This window comes from Coregonus clupeaformis, chromosome 9, assembly GCF_020615455.1.
Source record: "Coregonus clupeaformis isolate EN_2021a chromosome 9, ASM2061545v1, whole genome shotgun sequence".
Lineage (NCBI taxonomy): Eukaryota > Metazoa > Chordata > Actinopteri > Salmoniformes > Salmonidae > Coregonus > Coregonus clupeaformis.
In genome coordinates, this window is record NC_059200.1 from 18,654,417 (window position 1) to 18,682,404 (window position 27,988).

The 27,988-nt window shown below is 43.9% G+C and overlaps 1 protein-coding gene across 1 annotated transcript; it reads left to right on the forward strand.

Moving 5' to 3' along the window:
- The first annotated feature begins 40 nt into the window (after positions 1 to 40).
- agxt2 (alanine--glyoxylate aminotransferase 2) lies at positions 41 to 27,955 on the forward strand. The gene is made up of 14 exons (XM_041885379.2): positions 41 to 221; positions 10,042 to 10,130; positions 10,662 to 10,852; positions 11,195 to 11,318; positions 11,548 to 11,642; positions 12,974 to 13,067; positions 14,398 to 14,491; positions 16,233 to 16,333; positions 18,721 to 18,813; positions 19,048 to 19,180; positions 23,488 to 23,576; positions 24,203 to 24,352; positions 25,416 to 25,514; positions 27,373 to 27,955. The coding sequence occupies exons 1-14, from the start codon at positions 122 to 124 to the stop codon at positions 27,475 to 27,477; spliced, it is 1,557 nt and encodes a 518-aa protein (XP_041741313.1). The 5' UTR covers positions 41 to 121; the 3' UTR covers positions 27,478 to 27,955.
- Positions 27,956 to 27,988: the final 33 nt, after the last annotated feature.

The window sequence follows — 27,988 nt, forward strand, 5'->3', positions numbered from 1 at the left end:
TTGCTCTCCACCCTTTTCAGCAACTTTTCAGGAAAATCTGTCATTCTGCATTTGTCGATTCAGTACCTTGACAGTTCCCGAGAACGACATACAGGACGGCATCTAACCTGCTGTAGACATCATGCATAAGGTTTTCTCCCGATTCAATGGCCCATGTTTGGGTTGGATAAGAGACCCCTACAATGCCTTTGCTTGCTTGGCCAAATTCCATTGGCCTAGTGGTAAGTTACCTTGGTGATGTCGACTTGTAAACAGAGACCGAACACACAAGACTCAAATTCTTGTTTGGATGACATGTATAGAATGGCTGTCTGCTTTTTCTTTTTGCTTTTGCGATCTAGTTTGATTGCTTTTGTGGTCATTAGAACTTTGCACTCCAACTTGCAGTAGAGTAGCGCTTGCTGAGCGCAAGGATTCCATTGGTAGCCTTCTGTAATCTTTATATTAGGCCTAGGTAAAACTTGAGCTTTGACAGTGTAATAATATATTACTTGGATTGTTTTCACAAACATAGTCATAATCCCCCGAGTGCATACAGCAAAGAAGTCATGGTGCTTTATTCTATATTTTCACTATGTGCAAATTCTTTTTAAAGATAATTTGTGGTTGAAGTTCACTGTATGTACAGTGGGGAGAACAAGTATTTGATACACTGCCGATTTTGCAGGTTTTCCTACTTACAAAGCATGTAGAGGTCTGTAATATTTATCATAGGTACACTTCAACTGTGAGAGACGGAATCTAAAACAAAAATCCAGAAAATCACATTGTATGATTTTTAAGTAATTCATTTGCATTCTATTGCATGACATAAGTGTTTGATCACCTACCAACCAGTAAGAATTCCGGCTCTCACAGACCTGTTAGTTTTTCTTTAAGAAGCCCTCCTGTATTAACTGCACCTGTTTGAACTCGTTACCTGTATAAAAGACACCTGTCCACACACTCAATCAAACAGACTCCAACCTCTCCACAATGGCCAAGACCAGAGCGCTGTGTAAGGACATCAGGGATAAAATTGTAGACCTGCACAAGGCTGGGATGGGCTACAGGACAATCGGCAAGCAGCTTGGTGAGAAGGCAACAACTGTTGGCGCAATTATTAGAAAATGGAAGAAGTTCAAGATGACGGTCAATCACCCTCGGTCTGGGGCTCCATGCAAGATCTCACCTCGTGGGGCATCAATGATCATGAGGAAGGTGAGGGATCAGCCCAGAACTACACGGCAGGACCTGGTCAATGACCTGAAGAGAGCTGGGACCACAGTCTCAAAGAAAACCATAAGTAACACACTACGCCGTCATGGATTAAAATCCTGCTGTGCACGCAAGGTCCCCCTGCTCAAGCCAGCGCATGTCCAGGCCCATCTGAAGTTTGCCAATGACCATCTGGATGATCCAGAGGAGGAATGGGAGAAGGTAATGTGGTCTGATGAGACAAAAATAGAGCTTTTTGGTCTAAACTCCACTCGCCGTGTTTGGAGGAAGAAGAAGGATGAGTACAACACCAAGAACACCATCCCAACCGTGAAGCATGGAGGTGGAAAAATCATTCTTTGGGGATGCTTTTCTGCAAAGGGGACAGGACGACTGCACCGTATTGAGGGGAGGATGGAAGGGGCCATGTATCGCGAGATCTTGGCCAACAACCTCCTTCCCTCAGTAAGAGCATTGAAGATGGGTCGTGGCTGGGTCTTCCAGCATGACAATGACCCAAAACACACAGCCAGGGCAACTAAGGAGTGGCTCCGTAAGAAGCATCTCAAGGTCCTGGAGTGGCCTAGCCAGTCTCCAGACCTGAACCCAATAGAAAATCTTTGGAGGGAGCTGAAAGTCTGTATTGCCCAGCGACAGCCCCGAAACCTGAAGGATCTGGAGAAGGTCTGTATGGAGGAGTGGGCAAAAATCCCTGCTACAGTGTGTGCAAACCTGGTCAAGACCTACAGGAAACGTATGATCTCTGTAATTGCAAACAAAGGTTTCTGTACCAAATATTAAGTTCTGCTTTTCTGATGTATCAAATACTTATGTCATGCAATAAAATGCAAATTAATTACTTAAAAATCATACAATGTGATTTTCTGTGACCTCTACATACTTTGTAAGTAGGAAAACCTGCAAAATTGGCAGTGTATCAAATACTTGTTCTCCCCACTGTATAGATCTATTTATTCTCCTAAAAGCCTTATTAATAATCAACAATCTATAGATTTGTTAAGTATATTCTAGAGGACTGAGCAATGAGCATGCTGTTTGGATACAAGCCAAGTCATTGTGAATGTTTGAGCACATTACTTAGGCATACCATTTGTTTATTGCTTATTTGATATGATCATATTATCGTTTTATTATTATAACCGAATTGTATCATTTTGTGAATGAGGATCTTAAAAGGTTGTCCTATATCTCACTTGCCTTCCCAAAGTAGCCTACATCTGTTTTACCAGCCTAGATACAGTGGGGGAAAAAAGTATTTAGTCAGCCACCAATTGTGCAAGTTCTTCCACTTAAAAAGATGAGAGAGGCCTGTAATTTTCATCATAGGTACACGTCAACTATGACAGACAAAATGAGAAGAAAAAATCCAGAAAATCACATTGTAGGATTTTTAATGAATTTATTTGCAAATGATGGTGGAAAATAAGTATTTGGTCAATAACAAAAGTTTCTCAATACTTTGTTATATACCCTTTGTTGGCAATGACACAGGTCAAACGTTTTCTGTAAGTCTTCACAAGGTTTTCACACACTGTTGCTGGTATTTTGGCCCATTCCTCCATGCAGATCTCCTCTAGAGCAGTGATGTTTTGGGGCTGTCGCTGGGCAACACAGACTTTCAACTCCCTCCAAAGATGTTCTATGGGGTTGAGATCTGGAGACTGGCTAGGCCACTCCAGGACCTTGAAATGCTTCTTACGAAGCCACTCCTTCATTGCCCGGGCGGTGTGTTTGGGATCATTGTCATGCTGAAAGACCCAGTCACGTTTCATCTTCAATGTACTTGCTGATGGAAGGAGGTTTTCACTCAAAATCTCACGATACATGGCCCCATTCATTCTTTCCTTTACACGGATCAGTCGTCCTGATCCCTTTGCAGAAAAACAGCCCCAAAGCATGATGTTTCCACCCCCATGCTTCACAGTAGGTATGGTGTTCTTTGGATGCAACTCAGCATTCTTTGTCCTCCAAACACGGCGAGTTGAGTTTTTACCAAAAAGTTCTATTTTGGTTTCATCTGACCATATGACATTCTCCCAATCCTCTTCTGGATCATCCAAATGCACTCTAGCAAACTTCAGACGGGCCTGGACATGTACTGGCTTAAGCAGGGGGACACGTCTGGCACTGCAGGATTTGAGTCCCTGGCGGCGTAGTGTGTTACTGATGGTAGGCTTTGTTACTTTGGTCCCAGCTCTCTGCAGGTCATTCACTAGGTCTCCCCGTGTGGTTCTGGGATTTTTGCTCACCATTCTTGTGATCATTTTGACCCCACGGGGTGAGATCTTGCGTGGAGCCCCAGATCAAGGGAGATTATCAGTGGTCTTGTATGTCTTCCATTTCCTAATAATTGCTCCCACAGTTTCTTCAAACCAAGCTGCTTACCTATTGCAGATTCAGTCTTCCCAGCCTGGTGCAGGTCTACAATTTTGTTTCTGGTGTCCTTTGACAGCTCTTTGGTCTTGGCCATAGTGGAGTTTGGAGTGTGACTGTTTGAGGTTCTGGACAGGTGTCTTTTATACTGATAACAAGTTCAAACAGGTGCCATTAATACAGGTAATGAGTGGAGGACAGAGGAGCCTCTTAAAGAAGAAGTTACAGGTCTGTGAGAGCCAGACAATTGGTGGCTGACTAAATACTTTTTTTCCCCACTGTACCTACCGAGAGAGTATCAGTTATCTGAGATGCCCTAACAAGCAACCTAGCTTCATGAGATAAGATTATCAATTTCCTTTGCGGCCTTAAATACTTTTATTATTCATTGATGGGCAGGATAAACCCTGGGAGGTTAGAAATCTCCTTTTCGAGGAGTTCAGATAACGTTGGCATACTGTCTTCACGTTTGTCCTCCTCCCCCTCTAAATAGCCAATATAATTGATTGTAGCTTGTTAAGCACAGAGCTGTCTGTTCAAACGACTAGTACACAGCTCAGATACCCATGCATACCCCACAAGACATGCCACCAGGGGTCTCTTCACAGTCCCCAAGTCCAGAACGGACTCTGGAAAATGCAGAGCCATGACTACATGTACAGTAACTCTATTCCACATCAAGTAACTCATGCAATCAGTAAAGTCAGATTTAAAAAACAAATAAAACTACACCTTATGGAACAATGCGGAGTGTGAAGAGACACACACACACACAGGCACACACACACATGCACACGCACCCACACACATACAGTGGGGAGAACAAGTATTTGATACACTGCTGATTTTGCAGGTTTTCCTACTTACAAAGCATGTAGAGGTCTGTAATTTGTATCAAAGGTAAACAAAAATCCAGAAAATCACATTGTATGATTTGTAAGTAATTAATTTGCATTTTATTGCATGACATAAGTATTTGATACATTAGAAAAGCAGAACTTAATATTTGGTACAGAAACCATTGTTTGCAATTACAGAGATCATACGTTTCCTGTAGGTCTTGACCAGGTTTGCACACACTGCAGCAGGGATTTTTGCCCACTCCTCCATACAGACCTTCTCCAGATCCTTCAGGTTTCGGGGCTGTCGCTGGGCAATACAGACTTTCAGCTCCCTCCAAAGATTTTCTATTGGGTTCAGGTCTGGAGACTGGCTAGGCCACTCCAGGACCTTGAGATGCTTCTTACGGAGCCACTCCTTAGTTGCCCTGGCTGTGTGTTTCGGGTCGTTGTCATGCTGGAAGACCTAGCCACGACCCATCTTCACTGCTCTTACTGAGGGAAGGAGGTTGTTGGCCAAGATCTCGCGATACATGGCCCCTTCCATCCTCCCCTCAATACGGTGCAGTCGTCCTGTCCCCTTTGCAGAAAAGCATCCCCAAAGAATGATTTTTCCACCTCCATGCTTCACGGTTGGGATGGTGTTCTTGGGGTTGTACTCATCCTTCTTCTTCCTCCAAACACGGCAAGTGGAGTTTAGACCAAAAAGCTCTATTTTTGTCTCATCAGACCACATTACCTTCTCCCATTCCTCCTCTGGATCATCCAGATGGTCATTGGCAAACTTCAGACGGGCCTGGACATGTGTTACTAATGGTTTTCTTTGAGACTGTGGTCCCAGCTCTCTTCAGGTCATTGACCAGGTCCTGCCGTGTAGTTCTGGGCTGATCCCTCACCTTCCTCATGATCATTGATGCCCCACGAGGTGAGATCTTGCATGGAGCCCCAGACCGAGGGTGATTGACCGTCATCTTGAACTTCTTCCATTTTCTAATAATTGCGCCAACAGTTGTTGCCTTCTCACCAAGCTGCTTGCCGATTGTCCTGTAGCCCATCCCAGCCTTGTGCAGGTCTACAATTTTATCCCTGATGTTCTTACACAGCTCTCTGGTCTTGGCCATTGTGGAGAGGTTGGAGTCTGTTTGATTTGAGTGTGTGGACAGGTGTCTTTTTTATACAGGTAACGAGTTCAAACAGGTGCAGTTAATACAGGTAATGAGTGGAGAACAGGAGGGCTTCTTAAAGAAAAACTAACAGGTCTGTGAGAGCCGGAATTCTTACTGGTTGGTAGGTGATCAAATACTTATGTCATGCAATAAAATGCAAATTAATTACTTAAAAATCATACAATGTGATTTTCTGGATTTTTGTTTTAGATTCCGTCTCGCAGTTGAAGTCTACCTATGATACAAATTACAGACCTCTACATGCTTTGTAAGTAGGAAAACCTGCAAAATCGGCAGTGTATCAAATACTTGTTCTCCCCACTGTATGTGGGGAGAACAAGTATTGTATTTGCTGTATTTGCTTTGCAAAAGTACTGTATTTGCCTTGCAAAAGTATTCATCCCCCTGGCATTTTTCCTATTTTGTTGCATTACAACCTGTAATTTAAATGGATTTTTATTTGGATTTCATGTAATGGACATACACAAAATAGTCCAAATTTGGTGAAATGAAACGAAAAAAATAACTTGTTTTAAAAAAATTGAAAAAATAAATAACGGAAAAGGGGTGTGTGCCTATGTATTCAACCCCGTTGCTATGAAGCCCCTAAATAAGATCTGGTACAACCAATTACCTTAAGAAGTCACATAATTAGTTAAATAAAGTCCACCTGTGTGTCACATGATCTGTCACATGATCTCATTATATATACACCTGTTCTGAAAGGCCCCACAGTCTGCAACACCACTAAGCAAGGGGCACCACCAAGCAAGCGGCACCATGAAGACCAAGGAGCTCTCCAAACAGGTCAGGGACAAAGTTGTGGAGAAGTACAGATCAGGGTTGGGTTATAAAAAAATATCAGAAACTTTGAACATCCCACGTAGCACCATTAAATCCATTATTAAAAAATGAATATGGCACCACAACAAACCTGCGACGAGAGGGCCGCCCACCAAAACTCACGGACCAGGCAAGAGGGCCTCCTGTAGCTCAGTTGGTAGAGCATGGCGCTTGCAACGCTAGGGTTGTGGGTTCGATTCCCACAGGGGGCCAGTATGGAAAATGTATGAACTCACTAACTGTAAGTCGCTCTGGATAAGAGCGTCTGCTAAATGACTAAAAATGTAAATGTAAAAAATGAGGGCATTAATCAGAGAGGCAACAAAGAGACCAAAGATAACCCTGAAGGAGCTGCAAAGCTCCACAGTGGAGATTGGAGTATCTGTCTATAGGACCACTTTAAGCCATACACTCCACAGAGCTGGGCTTTATGGAAGAGTGGCCTGAAAAAAGGCAAACACGTTTGGTGTTCGCCAAAAGGCATGTGGGAGACACCCCAAACATATGGAAGAAGGTACTCTGGTCAGATGAGACTAAAATTGAGCTTTTTGGCCATCAAGGAAAACGCTATGTCTGGCGCAAACCCAACACCTCTCATCACCCTGAGAACACCAACCCCACAGTGAAGCATGGTGGTGGCAGCATCATGCTGTGGGGATGTTTTTTCATCGGCAGGGACTGGGAAACTGGTCAGAATTGAAGGAATGATGGATGCCGCTAAATAAAGGGAAATTCTTGAGGGAAACCTGTTTCAGTCTTCCAGAGATTTGAGACTGGGACAGAGGTTCACCTTCCAGCAGGACAATGACCCTAGGCATACTGCTAAAGCAACACTCGAGTGGTTTAAGGGGAAACATTTAAATGTCTTGGAATGGCCTAGTCAAAGCCCAGACCTCAATCCAATTGAGAATCTGTGGTATGACTTAAAGATTGCTGTACACCAGCGGAACCCATTCAACTTGAAGGAGCTGGAGCAGTTTTGCCTTGAAGAATGGGCAAAAATCCCAGTGGCTAAATGTGCCAAGCTTATAGAGACATACCCCAAGAGACTTGCAGCTGTAATTGCTGCAAAAGGTGGCTCTACAAAGTATTGACTTTGGGGGGGTGAATAGTTATACACGCTCAAGTTTTCTGTTTTTTTGTGTTATTTCTTGTTTGTTTCACCAAAAATATTTTGCGTCTTCAAAGTGGTAGGCATGTTGTGTAAATGAAATCATACAAACCCCCCAAAAATCAATTTTAAAACCATGTTGTAAGGCAACAAAATAGGAAAAATGCCAAGGGGGGTGAATACTTTCGAAAGCCACTGTATGGTGGTATTATAAATGTTGTATTTTAGATATGTAGTGGTGCAATAATGTTATATGTACTATTTTATTTTATTCTTGTTTTTTGTCTTAATGTGTTTAGACACCAGGAAGAGTAGCTGCTGCCTTGGCAGGAACTAATGGGGATCCTTAATAAATACAAAAAATTTTTTTAAAACAAAGGTCTCTCCTTCTCTCTCTCATCCATAGTTGTAAATCGTTGTATCCTGAGTTGACCTATTCATTATATAGTGCACATAGACCTATACCTAAAAAAGTATCACCCCCCTCTAAATTAAGGATAATTGATTGTACCATTTAGTAGGACAACTAGACTACTCAAATTGGACACACTAGCACACCGTGCCTTTTCGACCTAGGGCTAGGGGGGTCAGAAAGCCTGTCTTGGCTTACTTAATTACAGTGTAGGAAAGCCTAAGTACATGTAGGAAGGCCTAAGTACATTTCAACTGTACCTGTGACAGTATTGTACCTTGACCAAGGGTCAAAGGGTCATGGACTAATTATGCCTCGGCTTACCTTTAGCCCTGTTCAAATGTAGTGCACATAGGGTGGAATTTCGGGTGCAGACATACAGTGCCTTGGGAAAGTATTCAGACCCCTTGACCTTTTCCACATTGTTACGTTACAGCCTTATTCTAAAATGGATTAAATAAATAAAAATCATCAGCAATCTACAGACAAAACCCCATAATGATAGAGCAAAAACAAGATTTATACAAAATAAAAAACAGAAATACCTTATTTACATAAGGTGCTATGAGACTCAAAATTGAGCTCAGGTGCATCCTGTTTCCATTGATCATCCTTGAGATGTTTCTACAACTTTATTGAAGTCCACTTGATTGGACATGATTTGGAAAGGCACACACCTGTCTATATAAGGTCCCACAGTTGACGGTGCATGTCAGAGCAAAAACCAAGCCATGAGGTCGAAGGAATTGTCCGTAGAGCTTCAAGACAGGATTGTGTCGAGGCACAGATCTGGGTAAGGGTACCAAAAAATGTCTGCAGCATTGAAGGTCCCCAAGAACACAGTGGCCTCCATCATTCTGAAATGGAAGAAGTTTGGAACCACCAAGACTTTTCCTAGAGCTGGCCACCTGGCTAAACTGAGCAATCAAGGGAGAAGGGCCTTGGTCAGGGAGGTGACCAAGAACCCGATGGTCACTCTGACAGAGCTCTAGAGTTCCTCTGTGGAGATGGTTGTCCTTCTGGAAGGTTATCCCATCTCTGCAGCACTCCACCAACCAGGCCTTTATGGTAAAGTTGCCAGACGGAAGCCACTCATCAGTAAAAGGCACATGACAGCCCACTTGGAGTTTGCCAAAAGGCACCTAAAGACTCTCAGACCATGAGAAACAAGATTCTCTGGTCTGATGAAACCAAGATTGAACTCTTTGGCCTGAATGCCAAGCGTCACGTCTGGAGGAAACCTGGCACCATCCCTACAGTGAAGCATGGTGGTGGCAGCATAATGTTGTGGGGATGTTTTTCAGCGGCAGGGACTTGGAGACTAGTCAAGATCAAGGAAAAAATGTACGGAGCAAAGTACAGAGAGATCCTTGATGAAAACCTGCTCCTGGGACAAAGGTTCACCTTCCAACAGGACAACGACCCTAAGCACACAGCCAAGACAACGCAGGAGTGGCTTCGGGACAAGTCTCTGAATGTCCTTGAGTGGCCCAGCCAGAGCCCAGACTTGAACCCGATCGAACAGCTCTGGAGAGACCTGAAAATAGCTGTGCAGTAACGCTCCCCATCCAACCTGACAGCTTGAGAGGATCTGCAGAGAAGAATGGAATAAACTCCCCAAATACAGGTGTGCCAAGCTTGTAGCGTCATACCCAAGAAGACTCTATGCTGTAATCGCTGCCAAAGGTGCTTCAACAAAGTACTGAGTAAAGGAGCTGAATACTTAAATTATCCAACATTTCTAAAAATCTTTTTTTTCTTTGTCATTATGGGCTGTGTAGATTGATGAGGGGGGGGGGAACAATTTAATACATTTTAGAACAAGGCTGTAACGTAACAAAATGTGGAAAAAGTAAAGGGGTCTGAATACTTTCCGAAGGCACTGTAGGGCTGGATTCAATACGTATCACCGAAATTCAGTGCTATAGCGCAATTTGAAATGTAAAGGTAATTTCCGATTGAGCCGACATATGCAGCGTTTACCGCACTTTCCACTAACACGGGAACAACTTTAAATCTCTTTAGCGCTACAGATGGAATGGGGCCCTTAATCTTCTTTCCAATCCTCTCCTCTTCCAGGTGCATTATTTCAAAAGTCTGCAGTGAAACACCCACCCCCTGACCTCCCTGAGATGCCCCCATGTAGCTTTAATCCAGAAGAATACAAGGTACAGTAAGAATGTAGCTTTAATCCAGAGGAATAAAAGTTACAGTAAGAATGTAGCTTCATTCCAGAGGAATAAAAGTTACAGTAAGAATGTAGCTTTAATCCTGAGGAATACAAATTACAGTAAGAATGTAGCTTTAATCCAGAGGAATAAAAATTACAGTAAGAATGTAGCTTTAATCCTGAGGAATACAAATTACAGTAAGAATGTAGCTTTAATCCAGAGGAATAAAAATTACAGTAAGAAGGCAGGGTTTACATTAACAAAGTTGGAGTGTCAAACTTATAACAGTGCCGGGTTTGGGTCAATTCCATTTTAATTCAGTCAATTCAGGAAGTAAACTACATTTCAAAATTCCTGAGCAGAGAATTAAATGTCACTTTACTTCCTGAATTGACTAAATTGACCCCAACCCTGGTGATAAGTTCCAGTAACAGTGTATTCATTTTAGTATAGTGTGTACCTTTATAATATAATCTACCCATGTCCTAGGTCCAAAAATTCATATTGAACATGGTATCATGATTCTAGGACATGTCCAAAGAGCGTATGATGGAGATTCGGAGACAGAACTGCAACCCTATGACCATGAAAGTGACCTACTACAAGAAGCCAGTGTACATCCACCAGGGACACATGCAGTGGCTGTGGGACGTGGACGGGAGGCGCTACCTGGACCTGTTCGCTGGCGTTGCCACTGTCAGCGTGGGGCACTGCCACCCGTAAGATCCTTTCATATACCCATCACTATCCACCTAGCCTGAGTACCAGTCTACAGTATTTGGCTTGACAATGAGCAATGGAGTTGGCAAGAGCACAAACAGATCTGGGACCAGGCTACTATCCACCAGGAATTGGGTCAAGTTCATTTTTGATTCAGGAAGTAATTTCAATGACGAAAATTGGAATTGGAATTTCAGTTTACATCCTGAATTAAAATGGAATTTACCCCAACCCCGCTTGCTATAGAAGAGAAAGTATCACTCATCATTTGTCATTTGTCAATGAAGTTCCAAGGATCCTCTGAACATCTCTAAGCTGTTGCTGATGTTGTGTCTCTGTAGAAAGGTGACAGCGGCAGCAGAGAAGCAGCTGCGAAAGCTGTGGCATACAACTAACATCTACGTGCATTCCCCTCTGCATGAGTACACTGAGAAACTAGCTGCCACCCTACCAGACCCACTGAAGGTACAGCACCATATCCTCGGTTAATTTTGTTTGTTTATTTCATTGTATGATACAGTGATGTTTCACCACAACACACGGAACTTATCTGCAATATTGGTCAGGTTCTGCAGGTTCCAAAGGTTCCGATGACCAAATGAATTGATGATCATCAATTGTTTGGATTTCTATTGAGACAAAGCGCCATAATTACAAACACAAATATCCTGTCTGTACCTGTGTTTCCTGCTAGGTTATCTACCTGACAAACAGTGGCTCTGAGGCCAACGACCTGGCTATGCTCATGGCTAGGCTACACACAGGAAACTTTGACGTCATCACACTGAGGTAACCCTGGCTACGGTTTGGTCTTTATTGGTTTGCTAATGAATGTTCAACTGTGATAATAAGTGGTTGTTTGTCTCTTTCCTATACAGTGTGATAACAGACTGAAGGATAACAGACTGATGTATAACAGTGTGTGGTTGTACTCTAGTGTTACCTCACAGGAGAAGTTTGAACTGCTTCTTACTGCAGTGTAACATGAGAACAAGGGAGAACATGGGAGAACAACGGAGAACATGGGAGAACAAGGGAGAACAAGGGAGAACAAGGAGAACAGGGGAGAACAGGGAGAACAGGGAAAACAAGGGATAACAGGGAAAACAAGGAGAACAAGGGAGTGGTGCAGTGGTCTAAGGCACTGCATCGCAGTGCTAGCTGTGCCACTAGAGATACTGGTTCGAATCCAGGCTCTGTCGTAGCCAGGCCGCGACCGGGAGACCCATGGGGCGGTGCACAATTGGCCCAGCGTCGTCCAGGGTAGGGGAGGGTATGGCCGGCAGGGATGTAGCTCAGTTGGTAGAGCATGGCGTTTGCAACGCCAGGGTTGTGGGTTCGATTCCCACGGGGGGCCAGTATGAAAAAAACAAAACATGTATGCACTCACTAACTGTAAGTTGCTCTGGATAAGAGTGTCTGCTAAATGACAAAAATGTAAATACGGGAGAACAAGGGGGAACAAGGGAGAACAAGGGGGCACAAGGGAGAACAAGGAGGAACAAGGGAGAACAAGGGGGAACAAGGGAGAACAAGAAGAACAAGGGAGAACAGGGAAAACAAGGGATAACAGGGAAAACAAGGAGAACAAGGGAGTGGTGCAGTGGTCTAAGGCACTGCATCGCAGTGCTAGCTGTGCCACTAGAGATACTGGTTCGAATCCAGGCTCTGTCGTAGCCAGGCCGCGACCGGGAGACCCATGGGGCGGTGCACAATTGGCCCAGCGTCGTCCAGGGTAGGGGAGGGTATGGCCGGCAGGGATGTAGCTCAGTTGGTAGAGCATGGCGTTTGCAACGCCAGGGTTGTGGGTTCGATTCCCACGGGGGGCCAGTATGAAAAAAAAAAAACATGTATGCACTCACTAACTGTAAGTTGCTCTGGATAAGAGTGTCTGCTAAATGACAAAAATGTAAATACGGGAGAACAAGGGGGAACAAGGGAGAACAAGGGGGCACAAGGGAGAACAAGGGGGCACAAGGAGGAACAAGGGAGAACAAGGGGGAACAAGGGTGAACAGGGAGAACAGTCAGAGAACGTGTTTGCTCTGAAGTGGATATGAAATGTTTAGTTGATCATAAACAAAAAACTGTGAATAAACTCTGGTTGCCTGTCTGTTGCAGGGGTTCCTACCATGGTGGCAGTCCACATACTATGGGTCTCACCTCCAATGCAGCCTATAAGTACCCCGTTGCCTCTGGGTTAGGCTGCCACAATGTAAGTATGAGATGGCGATCACTACTGTCTGTCACCAGGACCGGCCCGCTTATTAGGTACCCTATGGTGGCAGATTGATGAGGGCGGCTTTTTCTGAACCAAACTGACCAAGAAGCACCACCAACAACACATAAAACCTCACATAATTCTGCCCAAGAACAATGAACATTTCTCTCAACCAGTGGCATATGGGCTTTTTAGGTGCAGTGCCCACTTTGTCAAAGGCAGGGATGCAAAGTATTTATCTTGTCCATTCCCAGCGATGCAGCTCTGCAGCACTCCACCAACATTCCGTCCCAAAAAATTATCTAACATAAATCATGTAGCAGATATAGCACATTGTTAGAAATTGTATGTGGCCTTTTTCTGTAGCCTACAAGCTGGAGATAAAATGTATGACAATGTAATGAGACTAAATTGTTTTTTGGTATCTTTTAATTGTCAATATTAGACTAAGCATAGGTGATTTGATGATGTTGACATGTTGAAGTTTAAATGGCGCTTGAATAGTGGAGGCAGCTGTTTTCTTTGCGACTTGCGGTAACTCCGTGGTTCTACATCAATAGTTGTTTAGTGCTTTGAAAATGACGGAAATATCAACTTGCTTGACCATGCTTTAGGTCAGTGGTTCCCAACCAGGGGGTACTATGACCCCTGGGGGTATTTGGCCTAGCCACAGGAGGTACCTGAGAAGACTCATGAGACCATGTGCTTACTGGTAAAATGGAAATGAGGGGGTACTTCATGGGTATTCTGGGTAGAGAAAAATTCAGTTGGTGGTACAATAAGGGGAAAAGGTTGGGAAACCGCTGCTGTAGGTCATGTAACTGTTTGTTACGTGCATATGCTTTGTGGACTTCACCGGACAGATGTTGCTCTCCGGTTTTGTGATGAAACAAAAGGTATGGTTGAATTTATTCTGCCACGGTGTCTTCTTATTGTCTCGGCCTTAGGCCTATATATCACGGTCGCAAGGCATATGAACTAACAGGTTATAGAGCAAACCACGCAATTATCACAACACATAGGCTGTAATATGTTGTTGTTTTTTGGCTTCTCCTGTGATTTTACCCACGCTACTGCTTCAACGTCTGGAAAAATACTTTTCAACGTCATTTTGCTTACTGGGACTATTCAAGTAGGGGCAGCAATTGTTTGGTCTCACCCTAGGGCAGCAGAATGGCCAGGACCAGCCCTGTACCGAATAGTAATTTTTCACCCATATCTTACATTATATGTCCGATCTATTACAGCAATCTGGGTTTTATTTGAAGCAATGGCGCAGTGAGGACGAGACAGGTTTAACCTAATTTGACTCCTCTCCTGCCAGATCATGTGTCCTGATGTATTTGCTGGCCCATGGGGAGGAAGCAACTGTAGAGACTCCCCAGTCCAGACCATTAGGAACTGTAGCTGTCCCCAAGGTACAGTAAAACACACACGCATGCACACACACAGGGTGTAGCCATCTATGAACCACCAGGGAGGTCTTATGGGGAGTAGGAGTCTCCAGGTTACACACACATGTGCAAACACACAGATACAATAACCCCCCCCCCCCCCTCCCCCCTCCCCTCCCCCACCAAAACACTGAAACTCAGCATTAGACTTAGATTTTATCCTGCCTTCTGGTTGGTTCAACCTTCTGTTAAAGCACTGCAGCTTAGTTAGAGACGGATATATCCTTGAACACAGGGTGAGACAGGATTTATATCATTAGGAGTGTTTACATAGGTCGTACTGATCTAGGATGTTAATTTGAGCCAGTTTGCTACAGCATGAAAATAATCCTGCAGCAACAGGAAATATGAATTATGTGGATAATAATTTTTTGTAGGCGTTGATACATTTTTCGTTAGGGCAAATCAAGTCTAACATTTAGAAGCCTTTTTAAACCTTAAATACACAAGTTAGCATTTCCTGCTGTACCGGAAAATTCTCGGCAACAAAACAGTGATAAAATTAGGCTAAGATCCTAAATATGTAGCCAGGGCATTATAACACTGCTTCATAAAAGGCATTATATTATCTTGTGAACAAAATCTATTATTACACTGTCTATTTTCTGCATTGGGCTCCCGAGCAGCGGTCTAAGGCACTGCATCTCAGTGCTTGAGGCGTCACTACAGACCCCCTGGTTCGATTCCAGGCTGTATCACAACCGGCCGTGATTGGGAGTCCCATAGGGCGGCGCACAATTGGCCCAGCGTCGTCCGGGTTTGGCCGGTGTAGGCTGTCATTGTAAATAAGAATTTGTTCTTAACTGACTTGCCTAGTTAAATAAAGGTAAAAAATATATATAAAAATAAAAAATAAATGATGCTACTGTGATATTTTATCTATAGAAAGTATTAATGTATTTTCCAACATCGACTGTTGATGCTGTTTTGTGCTAAATCCTGTTTTGTCTGTATCTGTGCTAAAGTGTGTAGCAGACTATACTGCCCTACCAAGCAAAAAGACAGTAACTGCTAATTTGGTCGAAAATGAGTTAATGTAATTTTTGCTACATTAAATACATGCTTAATCATGTGGACAAGTATCCTGCCTCTATTGTATTGTGGAGAAAATGGGGGTCATGTTAGCAGTAACTGCATAAGGTTACTGTGAAACCAAGGTAAATAAAAGCCATTTTTCTCAGTTCCACGCTATGAGCAGGTACTGCCTTTTTGCTTGGTAGGGCAGTATAGACAGAGGTCATTTTACAATCACATTAAATCAAAACCTGTATCTGGTTGTAAAACTCCAGTAGTGTGTTATTTAGCTCAGTTGAATAAGGGTGAGGGTTATGCGGCAAACCTGAAAATGAATATTTTTTACAGTCAGACCTAAGTTCAGTTCAAAGTCCACTTTTTAATCAAACATTTACCATTTCCTAGAAAAATTTTCAACCCATTCACTTTATAACTCCCTGTCTGTCAGCGAGTAACACTACTGTGCCTGTAAATCTGTCAAACAAGTTCCATGGTCCAGTGTTTACACTACCTTGAAAGAGGAAGTTTGAGTAAGGGTAAAAATGTGCAACAGCATTAATGCGGTTTGGTTGTTGGGTAGTGAAACACATTATTACCCTTGATTGCTGACGCGCAAAACATTTTGGGACTAATATCAAAAATGGAAACTAATGAAACAAATACCCAAGTTCCTTTCATTCTTCAATTACAGGATCGTGTACGGCGAATGACAAATACATTGGGCAGCTGAACGAGGTCTTTGCCACCAGTGTTCCCAGTCGCATCGCTGGTTTCTTCGGTGAACCTATTATGGTACAGTTCTTATCGTTATCCTTTCAACATCTCCATAGCTACAAGAAGTAAGGATAAACCCTTATAAAAAACAACCCAATAACCATCTTGTTACTGCAAGAAATGTATGAGGCAAATTATATATATATATATATATATATATATATATATAGGCTTTAAACAAGAAGCTGTGACCTAAAAACGCTTACTCCCGAGTGGCGCAGCGCTCTAAGGCACTGCATCTCAGTGCTTGAGGCGTCACTACAGACCCCCTGGTTCGATTCCGGCTGTATCACAACCGGCCGTGATTGGGAGGGCGGCGCACAATTGGCCCAGCGTCGTCCGGGTTTGGCCGGTATAGGCCGTCATTGTAAATAAGAATTTGTTCTTAACTGACTTGCCTAGTTAAATAAAGGTAAAATAAAAAATACAGTAAGAACAATGTAGCACATTGCTATGGGGAACAAATCACACGCTGAAGAAGCCAACTCTTAATTGGCTATTATTCCAGCTCAGCTAACAAAGGCTAATTATCTTCATAGGAGAGATAGGCTTAAATATACACTGCTCAAAAAAATGAAGGGAACACTAAAATAACACATCCTAGATCTGAATGAATGAAATAATCTTCTTAAATACTTTTTTCTTTACATAGTTGAATGTGCTGACAACAAAATCACACAAAAATTATCAATGGAAATCAAATGTATCAACCCATGGAGGTCTGGATTTGGAGTCACCCTCAAAATTAAAGTGGAAAACCACACTACAGGCTGATCCAACTTTGATGTAATGTCCTTAAAACAAGTCAAAATGAGGCTCAGTAGTGTGTGTGGCCTCCACGTGCCTGTATGACCTCCCTACAACGCCTGGGCATGCTCCTGATGAGGTGGCGGATGGTCTCCTGAGGGATCTCCTCCCAGACCTGGACTAAAGCATCTGCCAACTCCTGGACAGTCTGTGGTGCAACGTGGCGTTGGTGGATGGAGCGAGACATGATGTCCCAGATGTGCTCAATTGGATTCAGGTCTGGGGAACGGGCAGGCCAGTCCATAGCATCAATGCCTTCCTCTTGTAGGAACTGCTGACACACTCCAGCCACATGAGGTCTAGCATTGTCTTGCATTAGGAGGAACCCAGGGCCAACCGCACCAGCATATGGTCTCACAAGGGGTCTGAGGATCTCATCTCGGTACCTAATGGCAGTCAGGCTACCTCTGGCGAGCACATGGAGGGCTGTGCGGCCCCCCAAAGAAATGCCACCCCACACCATGACTGACCAACCGCCAAACCGGTCATGCTGGAGGATGTTGCAGGCAGCAGAACATTCTCCACGGCGTCTCCAGACTCTGTCACGTCTGTCCCGTGCTCAGTGTGAACCTGCTTTCATCTATGAAGAGCACAGGGCGCCAGTTGCGAATTTGCCAATCTTGGTGTTCTCTGGCAAATGCCAAACGTCCTGCACGGTGTTGGGCTGTAAGCACAACCCCCACCTGTGGACGTCGGGCCCTCATACCACCCTCATGGAGTCTGTTTCTGACCGTTTGAGCAGACACATGCACATTTGTGGCCTGCTGGAGGTCATTTTGCAGGGCTCTGGCAGTGCTCCTCCTGCTCCTCCTTGCACAAAGGTGGAGGTAGCAGTCCTGCTGCTGGGTTGTTGCCCTCCTACGGCCTCCTCCACGTCTCCTGATGTACTGGCCTGTCTCCTGGTAGCGCCTCCATGCTCTGGACACTACGCTGACAGACACAGCAAACCTTCTTGCCACAGCTCGCATTGATGTGCCATCCTGGATGAGCTGCACTACCTGAGCCACTTGTGAGGGTTGTAGACTCTGTCTCATGCTACCACTAGAGTGAAAGCACCGCCAGCATTCAAAAGTGACCAAAACATCAGCCAGGAAGCATAGGAACTGAGAAGTGGTCTGTGGTCACCACCTGCAAAACCAGTCCTTTATTGGGGGTGTCTTGCTAATTGCCTATAATTTCCACCTGTTGTCTATTCCATTTGCACAACAGCATGTGCAATTTATTGTCAATCAGTGTTGCTTCCTAAGTGGACAGTTTGATTTCACAGAAGTGTGATTGACTTGGAGTTACATTGTGTTGCTTAAGTGTTCCCTTTATTTTTTTGAGCAGTGTATTTATAACTACATAGGCCATAGCCTACTGGTTCTAGTGGTTATGCTTTAACATAGTTATTTCTGGCTCCATATAATCTGACAAGTACAGCCAATTAAATTGAATTATTTATCCAATATAAACTTAACTCATTGTGGAGACGTTGCATTACACATTTGTCATGTCTGAGGGTTTACTGTTGAAAATAAACAATTGTCACAGGATAGTTGTGGTTTCATATGTTGTTTAATTGTTATTATTATATATTGCTTCATGTATTTCTACAGGGAGTTGGAGGAGCTGTCCAATACCCCAAGAACTTCCTGAAGGATACCTACAAACTTGTGAGGGAGAGAGGTGGGGTCTGCATTGCAGATGAGGTTAGATACCTTTACATATTCCATCCTCGTATGTATTTTTTCAATATGCCTATTTGTTTATATACCATTAATTACATATAACAAATGACAACTATATAGATGCTTCAGAAATCATTAATAAGCAAGTCATCATGCTACATAAAAGGATGTCAAAAAGGTTATGTCCACATAGATCTATATGTCACTCATATATCAACCATGTTTCCTGTTTGTACCTGGTCTTCTCTGCATCAGGTCCAGACAGGATTTGGCCGCACAGGAAGTCACTTCTGGGGGTTCCAAGGTCATGAGGTCATACCAGACATGGTCACCATGGCGAAGGGCATCGCTAATGGCTTCCCTATGGGAGCGGTTGTCACGACACCTGGTAAGACAGGAAGCACTTGCTTTATTTACCACCTCAGTGGAGGGGAAGAAGGTATAGCACTCCACACACAGCTGATCATAGCTACTGTTAAATAAAACAATGACTGCCTGACACATGCATTTGCTGAATAGAATAGAAACGTCTTCTGTCTTTCCCAACACCCCTAGACACACACACACAGGGTCAGCAGCACTGCAGCGCCTCTAGGAATTTGCTCACTGCCATCATCCTTCAGTCAATTTAGGATGTAAGTAAACATTCTAATTCAGTTTCTCCTAATTGAAAAGTCATCACATTTACATTACATTTTAGTCATTTAGCAGACGCTCTTATCCAGAGCGACTTACAGTTAGTGCATACATTATTTTATCGAACCCACAACCCTGGCGTTGCAAACGCCATGCTCTACCAACTGAGCTACATCCCCTGCCGGCCATTCCCTCCCCTACCCTGGACGACGCTGGGCCAATTGTGCGCATGCTATATACAGTAGAAACCAACTCTGGAACCTTACAGGTTCTATAACTGACAACCCTAATACAGGTTCTATAAGGACCATGATGCAGGTTCTGTAACTGAGAAATATGATACTGGTTCTACAAGTGAGAACCGTGATACAGGTTCTACAAGTGAGAACCGGGTAATGCCAGCTTTTTTTGTAACAGCTTTGTTTCCATGTCAACACATCCGTATTATCCCTGGAATCAATAGGCCAGAAACAATGATTGTTCAGCTCTCACACCACAATGATGGTTCAGGTCTCACACCACGGTGTGCTAACAATCAATGTCTCTGATTGATGTCAGACAACACACCACTCGGACTGTGTGTCTGTGCTAGTGCGTGTGTTGAGGCGTGAGGAAACATAACCAGCTAACCCTTGGAGGTCAGTCTCAGCTTTCAACAGGTCTCACAGAGTGTAGTAATAATCACTATTGTAATGTGGTAGTGATTTTCCTTGTGGTTCTGGATTCATCCACTTTTCAGTCCGTGGCCTGTATCAAGGGTTGGAACGGTTCAAGGAACAGAACCGAAAACAACAAAATTATTTATAGCCTATTTATTGCCTTACCTCCATAACTTGCTACATTTGCACACACTGTATATATATTTATTTCTGTTGTATTTTTGACTTTGTTTTGTTTTACCCCATATGTAACTCTGTGTTGTTGTTTTTATCGCACTGCTTTGCTTTATCTTGGCCAGGTCGCAGTTGTAAATGAGAACTTGTTCTCAACTGGTTTACCTGGTTAAATAAAGGTGAAATAAAATAAATAAAATAAAAAAATTTGAGGAACAGAGCCCAAACCGAAAGTGATCTATACTTTTCCGGAAAAGAACCGTTATTTTTAAAAACATGGGAACCGGTTAATAACTGCATTTTTTTCCTTTCCCACAAAAATCGCAACAAAGAGCCTATTGCAAAGCCCTCACTCTATCACTCAGAAAGTTATTCCATCGTCTGCCTGCCAGCTGGAACTCTCTGCCAGTGGGTATGTGTGTAGGTTACCTGCCCCTCCCCTCTGAAGCATAGGTTTCTGTAGCCTACTGATGACGTTACAAGCGTAATTCAGAAAAAGAGATGTTTAATTAGAGAATGGATTGACATTTTCAATGCTAGTTAAGGACTGAGTGTACAAAACATTAAGGACATCTGTTCTTTCCATGACATAGACTGACCAGGCGAATCCAGGTGAAAGCTATGATCCATTATTGATGTCAGTGGTTGTGATGAGTGTGATGAAAGGAGTCAGTCGCAGGAGGGTAATCACCGAATACAGAGTTTAATCCTTCGTTGACACACAAATGCGCTCAAATAGCGATCAACGAAACAGGCACAGGGGACACTCATCCCTGGCAAATACACTGTAATGGTAGAATCCAATAATACATAGGCACAGGGGGAAATTCTACCCTGGCAACAACAAGGTAAGGGTAGCTCAACCGAGCTACACACAGCTCACTACAAACAATCACCCACACAGACAAGGAAGCAGAGGGAACACTTAAACAATGACTAATGAGGGATAAGGACCAGGTGTGTGTGATAAATAAGACAAAACAAATGGAGTGATGATAAATGGATCGGCAGTAGCTAGTAAGCCGGTGACGACGAACGCCGAAACCTGCCCGAACAAGGAGGGGAGGCAGCCTCGGCGGAAGTCGTGACAGTTGTTAAATCCATTTCAAATCAGTGTAGATGAAGGGGAGGAGACAGGTTAAAGAAATATTTTTAAGCCTTGAGACAATTGAGACATGGATTATTTGTGTGTGTCATTCAGAGGGTGAATGGGCAAGACAAAATATTTAAGTGCCTTTGAACTGGGTATGATAGTAGATGCCAGGCACACCGGTTTGTGTCAAGAACTGCAACGTTGCTGGGTTTTTCACACTAAACAGTTTACCATGTGTATAAAGAATGGTCCACCACCCAAAAAATATCCAGTCAACTTGACAAAACTGTGGGAAACATTAGTCAACATGGGCCAGCATCCCTGTGGAATGCTTTCGACACCTTGTAGAGTCCATGCCCCGATTAATTGAGGCTGTTCTGAGGGCAAAAGGGGTTGCAACTCAATATTAGGAAGGTTTCCTTAATGTTTTATGCACTCAGTGAGTAGTTATCACGTTTCACATTGGATTTATTAACTACAAAAAGGTAAGAGGTGTTTTGAATTTTAATGCTGCTCTGCACACACAAGCTTGTTAGCTAGCTAGCGAATGTTTGCTCTGGCCCAACGTTAAACCAACTCATTCAAAGATCCTCCATAGAAGCCACTCCTCCGTAGGTATAATTCTGTGGGCCTAATTCAGATACTGCATGTCATAACGAGATGCCCAGCGCTTAAAAGGCAAGCTTCCTCCATCCTCACCCTCAAAATGTCAGTTGCATCTCGCGCCCTACATTGTGACTGGTAGCACAGTGTGTGTTTTTCTTTCATCATGATTAAACCAATGCTATTACGCAAAATACAATTTGCTCTTCATGACTTTCCTTTACAGATTAAATTGCTTGACCACTCCACAGAAAGCTGCTCTATCCGCACTGATCGGTGAAGTCATTTAATGTCGAGCTTAATGTTAAAATACACACTACCGTTCAAAAGTTTGGGGTCACTTAGAAATGTCCTTGTTTTCGAAAGAAAAGCAATTTGTACTTTTTTTGGTTCTAACACCAGTCTCAACGTCAACAGTGAATAGGCGACTCCGGGATGCTGACCTTCTAGGCAGAGTTGCAAATAAAAAGCCATATCTCAGACTGCCCATCTTAATATTTTATTTTTATTGGCCAGTCTGAGATATGGCTTTTTCTTTGCAACTCTGCCTAGAAGGTCAGCATCCCGGAGTCGCCTCTTCACTGTTGACGTTGAGACTGGTGTTTTGCGGGTACTATTTAATGAAGCTGCCAGTTGAGGACCTGTGAAGCATCTGTTTCTCAAACTAGACACTAATGTATTTGTCATCTTGCTCAGTTGTGCACTGGGGCCTCCCACTCCTCTTTATATTCTGGTTAGAGACAGTTTGCGCTGTTCTGTGAAGGGAATAGAACACAGCGTTGTACGAGATCTTCAGTTTCTTGGCAATTTCTTGCCTTCTTTTCTCAGAACAAGAATAGACTGATGAGTTTCAGAAGAAAGTTATTTGTTTCTGGCCATTTTGAGCCTGTAATCGAACCCACAATTGCTGATGCTCCAGATACTCAACTAGTCTCAAGAAGACCAGTTTTATTGCTTCTTTAATCAGCACAACAGTTTTCAGATGTGCTAACATAATTGCAAAAGGGTTTTCTAATGATAAATTAGCCTTTCAAAATGATAAACTTGGATTAGCAAACACAATGTGCCATTGGAACACAGGACTGATGGTTGCTGATAATGGGCCTCTGTACGCCTATGTAGATATTCCATAAAAAATCAGCCGTTTCCAGCTACAATAGCCATTTACAACATTAACAATGTCTACACTGTATTTCTGATCAATTTGATGTTATTTTAATGGACAAAAAATTGGCTTTTCTTTCAAAAACAAGGACATTTCTAAGTGACCCCAAACTGTTGAACGATAGTGTAGGTATCAAATACATAGTTATCAATAGGTATCAAATACATCAAACAGATGGAAACCACGTTTGACTCCATTCAATTAATTCCATTCCAGCCATTACAATGGGCCCATCCTCCTATAGTTCCTCCAACCAGCCTCCTCTGACTCTCTCTCGAATCCTTCTATGGAAGGAGTTTTCCCCTGGAATGATGAGGTGTGAAGTGAGATGTCCCACTCAGCTCTGTTTGTGACTTGTTTTCCAGAGATCGCCGCTTCATTTGGCAAGGGCGTTCACTTCAACACGTTCGGTGGTAATCCTGTGGCTTGTGCCATCGCCTCATCTGTTCTGGATGTAAGCAGAAACACATCCGACTAAACCAGTGTTTCTCAACTCCAGTCCTCCAGTAGCCCCAACAGCACACATTTGGGTTGTAGCCTCGGACAAACACATCTGATTCAACTCAGAGGGCTTGATGATTAGTTGACTAATTGAATCAGGTGTGCTAGTCCGGGGTTACAATAAAAATGTGCACTGTTGGTGGTACTTCAGGACCGGAGTTGAGAAACACTGAACTAAACTACCATCTATGATGAGCATTAAAACACATTAAACAAATCTGTGCTGAGATACTGTGTATAATGCATTTTCTTCTGCGTTTCCATTTACTTTATACCCAATGCTTATTATTAGAATTTGCACTAAATTTGTTTTCTATATTTAAGAGTAGATTAGAGTACCATAAAAGTAGATTTCAGCTTTAGAATTTGCATGTCACAGAAGCACACATTTTAAAACATTTTATTGCATGGCCAATGCACCGTGTTCCTTCATGTTGCACACCATAGAAATAGAATGACTGTAAATTGCACGGCACCATTATTATTGCTAATACTCCATGTGTTGTTAATGTTACTAAATGTTCCATGTTGCACACCGTAGAAATAGAGTTGCTTACTATAATTGTATTTCACCACCAGACCATGGAGGAGGACGGCACGCAGCAGATCAGCCATGACGTGGGGACCTATCTGCTGACAGAGCTGGCCAAGATGAGGGACAAGTATGAGATCATCGGGGATGTCAGAGGGAAAGGACTGCAGATCGGAGTGGAGATGGTGAAAGATAAGGTGAGTGGGCCTAGTCCACCCTATGGTGAAAGATAAGCTGATATGGTGAAAGATAAGCTGAGTGGGCCTAGTCCACCCTATGGTGAAAGATAAGCTGATATGGTGAAAGATAAGCTGATATGGTGAAAGATAAGCTGAGTGGGCCTAGTCCACCCTATGGTGAAAGATAAGGTAAGTGGGTCTAGTCCACCCTATGGTGAAAGATAAGGTGAGTGGGTCTAGTCCACCCTATGGTGAAAGATAAGCTGATATGGTGAAAGATAAGCTGAGTGGGCCTAGTCCACCCTATGGTGAAAGATAAGCTGAGTGGGCCTAGTCCACCCTATGGTGAAAGATAAGGTGAGTGGGTCTAGTCCACCCTATGGTGAAAGATAAGGTGAGTGGGTCTAGTCCACCCTATGGTGAAAGATAAGGTGAGTGGGCCTAGTCCACCCTATGGTGAAAGATGTGAGTGGGCCTAGTCCAATAATCACAAATGCACATCAAGAATAACATGAAAAACTAAAGATACCATTTCTGTACACGTTACATTAGTTCAACAAGAAAAATGGTTTGCTGCATTGTACAGTAAGAGCAATGCAAATGAAGATTTTAATGAATGAGTTCATGGCTAATTGGGGAGACCTAATCGTTTTTGTCTACATAATATTATCTGCTTTATTCTCAGATGGATTAATAATTTGTCTTAATTAGATTAGTAAAATGAGTAGCATAATTGGTAAAAAAATGATTACTCTTGTTTTATACTATATCTATACAGGAGTCTGTCTATACAACATCCTGTTTATCAAAGATCTATCACTCACATTGCATGTGACTTGAACGTATTTCTGCGCCCTCTCACAGGGTCATGGTTCAGTTCAGAGAAATTCAGTTCAAGTTACTGATTAATCATGAGTAGAGGGTACTGCATAACTGTATGCAGAGCATACCTGAACATAAGCACTGACCTAACTCTCCAACCCACCCAGTCTCCCTCGCTGTGTTGCTCCCTCTGCCTCACTCTCTCGCTTTGTCCTCCCTCTCTTCCATCTTGCTGTCTCTCCGTCTCCCTCCCCCTCAGGCGAGCCGCAAACCTCTTCCACCAGCAGCCATGAGCGAGATCTTCGAAGACACCAAAGACATGGGTGTTCTGATCGGGAAGGGAGGAGTGTATGGACAGGTAAGGGAAGGGAGGAGTGTATGGACAGGTAAGGGAAGGGAGGAGTGTATGGACAGGTATGGGAAGGGAGGAGTGTATGGACAGGGAAGGGAAGGGAGGAGTGTATGGACAGGTAAGGGAAGGGAGGAGTGTATGGACAGGTAAGGGAAGGGAGGAGTGTATGGACAGGTAAGGGAAGGGAGGAGTGTATGGACAGGTAAGGGAAGGGAGGGGTGTATGGACAGGTAAGGGAAGGGAGGAGTGTATGGACAGGTAAGGGAGGAGTGTATGGACAGGGAAGGGAGGAGTGTATGGACAGGTAAGGGAAGGGAGGAGTGTATGGACAGGTAAGGGAAGGGAGGAGTGTATGGACAGGGAAGGGAAGGGAGGAGTGTATGGACAGGTAAGGGAAGGGAGGAGTGTATGGACAGGTAAGGGAGGAGGAGTGTATGGACAGGTAAGGGGAGGAGTGTATGGACAGGTAAGGGTGGGGAGGGGTGTATGGACAGGTAAGGGAAGGGAGGGGTGTATGGACAGGTAAGGGAAGGGAGGAGTGTATGGACAGGTAAGGGAAGGGAGGAGTGTATGGACAGGTAAGGGAAGGGAGGAGTGTATGGACAGGTAAGGGAAGGGAGGAGTGTATGGACAGGTAAGGGAAGGGAGGAGTGTATGGACAGGTAAGGGAAGGGAGGAGTGTATGGACAGGTAAGGGAGGAGTGTATGGACAGGTAAGGGAAGGGAGGAGTGTATGGACAGGTATGGGAGGAGTGTATGGACAGGTAAGGGAAGGGAGGAGTGTATGGACAGGTAAGGGAAGGGAGGGGTGTATGGACAGGTATGGGAGGAGTGTATGGACAGGTAAGGGAAGGGAGGAGTGTATGGACAGGTAAGGGAGGAGTGTATGGACAGGTAAGGGAAGGGAGGAGTGTATGGACAGGTAAGGGAAGGGAGGGGTGTATGGACAGGTAAGGGAAGGGAGGAGTGTATGGACAGGTAAGGGAAGGGAGGAGTGTATGGACAGGTAAGGGAAGGGAGGAGTGTATGGACAGGTATGGGAGGAGTGTATGGACAGGTAAGGGAAGGGAGGAGTGTATGGACAGGTAAGGGAAGGGAGGGGTGTATGGACAGGTATGGGAGGAGTGTATGGACAGGTAAGGGAAGGGAGGAGTGTATGGACAGGTAAGGGGAAGGGAGGAGTGTATGGACAGGTAAGGGGAAGGGAGGAGTGTATGGACAGGTAAGGGAAGGGAGGAGTGTATGGACAGGTAAGGGAAGGGAGGAGTGTATGGACAGGTAAGGGAAGGGAGGAGGTATGGACAGGTAAGGGAGGAGTGTATGGACAGGTAAGGGAAGGGAGGAGTGTATGGACAGGTAAGGGAGGAGTGTATGGACAGGTAAGGGAAGGGAGGAGTGTATGGACAGGTAAGGGAAGGGAGGAGTGTATGGACAGGTAAGGGAGGGGAGGAGTGTATGGACAGGTACCATTCCCCGGTCTGTCCTGTCAGTCAGGATCACCCTGCTAGTAAGCCTTAGCTCTGTCGTGAACCAACATGCCTCCAGAGCAATGTAACAAACCAAGTATCAGATCAGTGCATTCAGGTTAAAGTTACTGATAAACCCTGGGAATGTAGCACGGGAGGTCAAAAGGGAGCCTTGCCATTTTCTGTCTTTGAGGTCATAGTGTGCAGTGTTCTGAACATTTGCATATTCAGTTTAGGTAAAGAATGCACAGATCACTGACAGCTTGAGGATTTTTGAAGTGTCACTTGTTGCATGTCTCTCTATGAAAGACTTCCTAAAACCACAGAGATTAGCAATCTATGAACATACCGTTATCTCTTTCCCACTCACATCCTGTTTCTCTCTCTCTCACCCACAGACGTTCCGGATCAAGCCCCCTATGTGTATCACCAGGGACGATGCAGACTTCTTCTTGGCTGTGTTTAACCAGGCCCTACACAACTACATGGAAGATCATCATTAGGATGGCTTTCACCTGGTCACTCCTTTCACATAGATCAAAGGAGGAGGAGGGAACTGATTTTAGACAATTGAGACAGGCACTTCAATCACCATCTATCTGTCCATCCATGTGAGTAAGATTATTTACTAAGAAAGACTCTGGACTGGAGGACCCTCATCTCTCCCACATGTTGCAGAATATCATCAACACTCAAAGAGTCCTACATACATAATACATGAAGATAGCGTTGATGTAGCCTGACCCCAGGTCTGTTTGTCTTGCATGACCACGATCATTTGGAGTTTGTTTTACAGCACCAACAGATCTGGGACCAGGCTAGCGTTGGCGTGTCAGTCCACTGGATATGAGCACAGCCTTAACCAGAGTTTGATATTGCACCACGCCTTCTGTTAAAATTGACTACATGGGGATGTAGCTCAGTTGGTAGAGCATGGCGTTTGCAACGCCAGGGTTGTGGGTTCGATAAAATAATGTATGCGCTAACTGTAAGTCGCTCTGGATAAGAGCGTCT